This window comes from Cynara cardunculus (assembly GCF_001531365.2).
Source record: "Cynara cardunculus var. scolymus isolate 2C chromosome LG 3, CcrdV1, whole genome shotgun sequence".
In the NCBI taxonomy this organism is placed as follows: Eukaryota; Viridiplantae; Streptophyta; class Magnoliopsida; order Asterales; family Asteraceae; genus Cynara; species Cynara cardunculus.
In genome coordinates, this window is record NC_037530.1 from 3,224,116 (window position 1) to 3,229,618 (window position 5,503).

The 5,503-nt window shown below is 35.1% G+C and overlaps 1 protein-coding gene across 1 annotated transcript; it reads left to right on the top strand.

Moving 5' to 3' along the window:
- The first annotated feature begins 661 nt into the window (after positions 1 to 661).
- LOC112509852 (F-box protein SKIP23-like) lies at positions 662 to 3,179 on the top strand. The gene is made up of 2 exons (XM_025115041.1): positions 662 to 2,114; positions 2,982 to 3,179. The coding sequence occupies exon 1, from the start codon at positions 908 to 910 to the stop codon at positions 2,108 to 2,110; it is 1,203 nt and encodes a 400-aa protein (XP_024970809.1). The 5' UTR covers positions 662 to 907; the 3' UTR covers positions 2,111 to 2,114; positions 2,982 to 3,179.
- Positions 3,180 to 5,503: the final 2,324 nt, after the last annotated feature.

Genomic DNA, 5,503 nt, shown 5'->3' on the forward strand with positions numbered 1-5,503 from the left:
TCCCTGACGAGGATCGGGACGGTTACATAGACGGTTTTTGTTGTCGGTTTCAGAGATGGGGATACCAATAACCGTCCCGAACCTAGATCATTGCATTTTTCTTCAATCATACAAATCATAGATATAGTCAAATATTAGACTCCAGTAGTTTTCATGAGCAACAACGTGTCTACTGTTTTAAGAAAATGAACGAAGTTGTTTGACAGTTGCTGAATGGTTTGATGCAGAATGATTAAGTGGTCAGAATGATTAAGAGACTTTTATGATATAGTGCAAAATGAAATATAATTGTTTGGTAATTGTCTACAGTGAAATCAGGGCGCTTAATGAATACAAAATCATTCAGAGGGTTTTAGAACCATTAAGAGCCAGACTTTTTTTTGCCAAACAAGATTCACCTCTTAATAATTCAGATATTGCCTTTTAATAAAACTATTAAGAGGTAAATAAATAACCCCGAAATATCTTACCAGATTTTAATTTGTGTAAGGATTTATTTGATTTTATTAAAATAAAAAAAGGTTAAAAATGCTATTAATGGCATGGTACTAGGATTCCGAATATATGGATGGAGGTCTATTTTGGCCTAAAATGGCGATCCTCCTTCTTCCCTCATATATCATAAATAAACACCATTGTTGTTCATCCCACAGGGAAGAATTCAAGAGAGAAAAAACAAGGTCAGATCAGTGGGGCGCCTTTTCTTAGGTTTACCCCTCTGATTCTTGTTCAGACTCTGCTCGTTTCTTCCTCGGATTCAATTCATTCCATCATTACCTTCTTCCAATTCGTTTTTGTATGATTGAAATCTCCATTTGAGGAGCTGCCATTCGATTTCGATTTCGATTCCAAACCCCCTTTTTTTCTGGGAAGGAAATGGGACGATAGAGAAAAGAAGGGGTTAAAAATGTCGATTCCGGTGGATTGGTCGGATCTGCCGCCGGAGTTGCTTGAAATGATCGCGAAGAAACTAAATATTCACAAGGATTACGTTCGATTTAGAGCTGTTTGTTTAGCATGGCGGAACGCCGCTCCAAAAATCCCTAGACACCTTCCATGTCAACTCCCATGGCTAATGCTCCCTCGAAGAACAAATCAGGATCCACAATCGAATCATCGGAGTTTCATAAGCCTTTCTGACGATAAGATTCATCTTCTTAACCTACCTGAAGATTCCGACAGCCATCGCCGGTGTGGATCTTCTCATGGATGGCTTGTGATTCTCGAAGAAACCCCTTCGATTTCCATTTTAAACCCATTAACCCAATCTAAACACCAACTTCCACCATTATCATCTTTCCCAAATGTCACAAAGTTTGATCCTTGTGAAATTGGGAGAGAATACACCCTCAAGACTTCCGATGGCGATGTTTATACATGTAATTCGAAAGAAATGCGCGATTCTTTCATCAAGAAGGTCATCTTTTCTTCGAGTCCTTCGAATGAGGATCTCGATTACTATGCCGTAGCGATCCTAAATCAAACCGGTGATCTTGCATACTGCAAGAAAGGTGATCAATGTTGGAAATTCATCGACGATGCGAATTCCTTCTGTGAAGATGTGATCTTTCACAAGGGATATTTCTCTGCTGTGAGCAAATACGGAACCATCGCAGTTTGCGACGTTAATGGCTCATCGCCTGTCGTTTCCTTCATCGAAACCCCACGACAGATCGGTGGCGATATGCAGTATTTGGTGCCATGGAAGGACGAACTGTTGCTGGTGACTCGATACATGGAGGTGGAATTCAACATGGATCAAAACAAGCTTGATATCTTGTATAAAACTACAGAATTTCGAGTTTATAAGCTGGTTTCCAATGGACCCAAATGGGAAAGCATGAGTGAGTTGGATGGGTGGGCATTGTTCGTGGGCGAAAACTGTTCGATTTCGTTTCGTGCTTATGAGTATCCTGGTTGTAAAGGAAACTGCATATACTTCACAGATGATTACTCAGAATGGAACTACAATGGTGCCAATGGGAGTCATGATTTGGGTATTTATGATTTGGAGAATGGATGTGTAGAGCCTTTGCCATGTTATCCCGAAAAGTTCTACAATGGTCGTCGATGGCCTCCTCCGATTTGGATTACTCCAAGTCTATATTAATCATGTAAGCGTTAATCTTTTGAGTGGAATATATTGGGTTTGTTTGATTTATATATACCTTACTGTCACGGTGGTTACGGAAACGACTACTATACCCTTTTAGACAAAGAATATGTTTGTGTACTTTCTAACTCTAGCACTGCGTTCGAATGAAATATACTAGGTTTGTTTGATTTATATATGCCTTTTATTATCTGGGTGGTTACAGAAACAACTGCTATACTCTTTTAGACAGAGAACATGTTTGTGTACATTTTAACTCTAGACTCTATTATCTAGTGAAATATATTGGGTTTGTTTGATCTGTGTATGTCTTTTATTATCAAGCTGGTTACAGAAACATATGTTTGTGTACATTCTAACTCTAGACTCTATTTCTAGTGAAATATACTGGGTTTGTTTGATATATATATATATATATATATTTATATCTTTACTCTCACGGTTGTCATAGAAACAACTGTTATACCCTTTTAGGCGGATGACATGTTTGTCTGCATTCTAGTTCCAGACACTGCTTTTGAGTAAAATATATTGGGTTTGTTTGATTTATATATACCTTTACTATCAGGGTGTTCAAAGAAACAACTGTTGTACCTTTTTAGGGTGAGGACATGTCTGTGAATATTCTGACTTTAGACATTGCTTTCGTGTGAAATATACTAGGTTTGTCTGTATTTATATTACCTTTACCATCTGAGTGGTCATGAACGATAACAACTGTCATGTCCCTTTAGGTATAGGACATGTATGTGTACATTCCAAGTCTAGACACAGCTTTTAAGTGAGATATATTGGGTTTGTTTGATTTATATATACCTTTACTTGCATTAAAACTCGGTATGAAGAACATGTTTCTCTTTGGTTGCAGGAGTAGGTGGTTCAACGAGTGTCGATTATGAGAAAAATGTTTGATTGCTTTTCCTGGGATAAAAGCCGGGGATCTTATAAGTAATGACAACGTATAATAGAACCATACGTTAAGTTGCACTTTGGAAGTCGACGACATTCATTTGGAGTGAAACGCTCCTCGACTTTGTTTGTTATTTGTACGATATATAAAATTACGATAGTTTTTGAAAACGGAACTTTTTTTTTTTACGTTTTCTTTCTTTCTTTCTTTCTCCTAGAAGTTGCTTGCTTCATATGCTCAAAGCATCCGTGAAGATATATAGAGTTCTCAAATGCCCTTCTTATATTCGTTTCACAAAATAACGACGTTTTAACAATCTTTCAAAAGGTGTAACGGATTAACGATATATTAGATGCATACCGAAAGCTACATTACCACCGTGACAAATTTTTATAATGATATCGAAATCGTCAACTCACTCAAGTAATCGTCTATAGATTTTATGAATTATTTTTAAACAAAAATTCACCGGAATTTATTATGTTACATGGTATCAAAGCCTATTACATTTTTCATCCATGCGTGTTTACTGATTTGAACGACCGAGTCTCTAAAGTGAATTTTAACGAAAGGGGTCTTTATGGTTTGTTTTTCTTCAACGGTTTGAGCCTTCGTGGTTTACTTTTAATCGTTGGGAGTATACGATGGAAACCATACTGCACTAATCTATCATGATTGTTTGTACGTTACGACCGTTTTGGTTGATGATTTTGTATCATAGGTCTTTCTTAAACCATTCAACGCCCTAATTTCGTTGCAAATAATTACCAAACAATTCTATATTATTTTGCACTATATGATGAGAGTCTCTTAATCATTTTGACCACTTAATCACTGCACCAAACCACTCAGAAACTACCAAACAACCCTTGAGTCTAGATTATTCAACATGGTATTAGGGTAGTTTAAATAAAACTTAACCTAATATCATGTTGAATAACATAGTATTATTCTTAACACATCTAATGCATACACACCACAGTATATTAGGTAGCGACATTTCTTTTCTTCCACCTATGTGGGATCAGGAGCTATATAGTTTATTTTCGTCGTAAAGATCATTCATCTTTATCATCTGCATCACAATGTCAATGTTTCGAACAGCCTCACAATGACTTCAGTGAAAACCAGTATACGTATTCAATCAAAATCTATATGATTTATATTCGTTGTCAAGATCATTGATCTTTCAAACTGACGAGATAACTGATACCAATCTTGAATATTGTAGTTTAGTGATGATGCAATTGGATTTGGAGATCGTCCACGGAGTACTTTATCACCCAGATCACAATGTCACTAGTTTGAGAAGGAGAAGAAAGAGTGCAGACCTAAACCCCGTCCCCCATAAGGCTAATATTTTGACGACCGCTCATAAAATATGAATAAAAAATCATTTTCTTAGGTTTATTTATTATATTCAAAAATATATTTAGAAATTGATATTTTTGACATGGAATGATTATTTTGGGCCAAAATCGATTATGTTTAGATACTAATTAAATGTAATAAAATTTTCCATTAATATGGATTAAATAACGGGTCAAAATATTCAATATTTTTAATTTAGATTTGGCCGACCAACGTTTTTTTTTGAACCTTTTTTTAGTTCTATGAATATCAAACACACATGTCACTGATTTTCTCCGTATTCAAATGCATATTAAATAAAATACAAAAATGCAAAAAAATTACAATAACAAAATAAAACTGTTTAAGTTTTTATTTAATATACTGATGTTTTAAATCAATATAACAAACTTTCACACCTTCATATTTTGATGCTAACTTATGTACGAAATTAAATGAAAGCTAGAATTGATCATATTTTTTTTTAATCTTAGGCGGAATTTACTTTTTATACGTAATTTTATTTTGTCAGTTTAAACATTCGCTATTGTTAATAGTATGTTATGACACTGCAAGTTTGAGGGATGTGAGTGCAATGTTCGTGTTATTGGCAACCACCACAAGGCTTCGTATGCATTCTTGTATCACTTCTGAAGCACGAAAATCCTTAACTCACTCAAGCAAATACACATAGATGTCTTGAACCATTAAAAAGGATGTCTTGACGAGCATAAAACAAAAAGTTAAAGAATATCTACAAGTTATTTAACATGGTATCAGAGCAGGTTACTTTTTTTACTTAACCAACCCTAACACCATGTTAAATAACGTAATATTAATCTCAACCCATTTAGTGCACATTCACCATGGTATATTAGGTACCAACATTTCTTTTCTTTTATCTATGTGGGATTATGAATTAACCTGCTTTGGTGAAAGTATTATACATCATCCATCAAAAAATTCGTATATGGTCATTTGGTAACAACGCAATCAGATTCAGAGATCCTTCTTGTTATGTTTAGTCTTCAAAGTGGGACTTGATTACAGAAAGAAGGAAATGTTTTTCCTTTGATCTTTACGATCTTATTTACTTTTTGAATTTATTACGTAAAAACATGGCCAAAGGG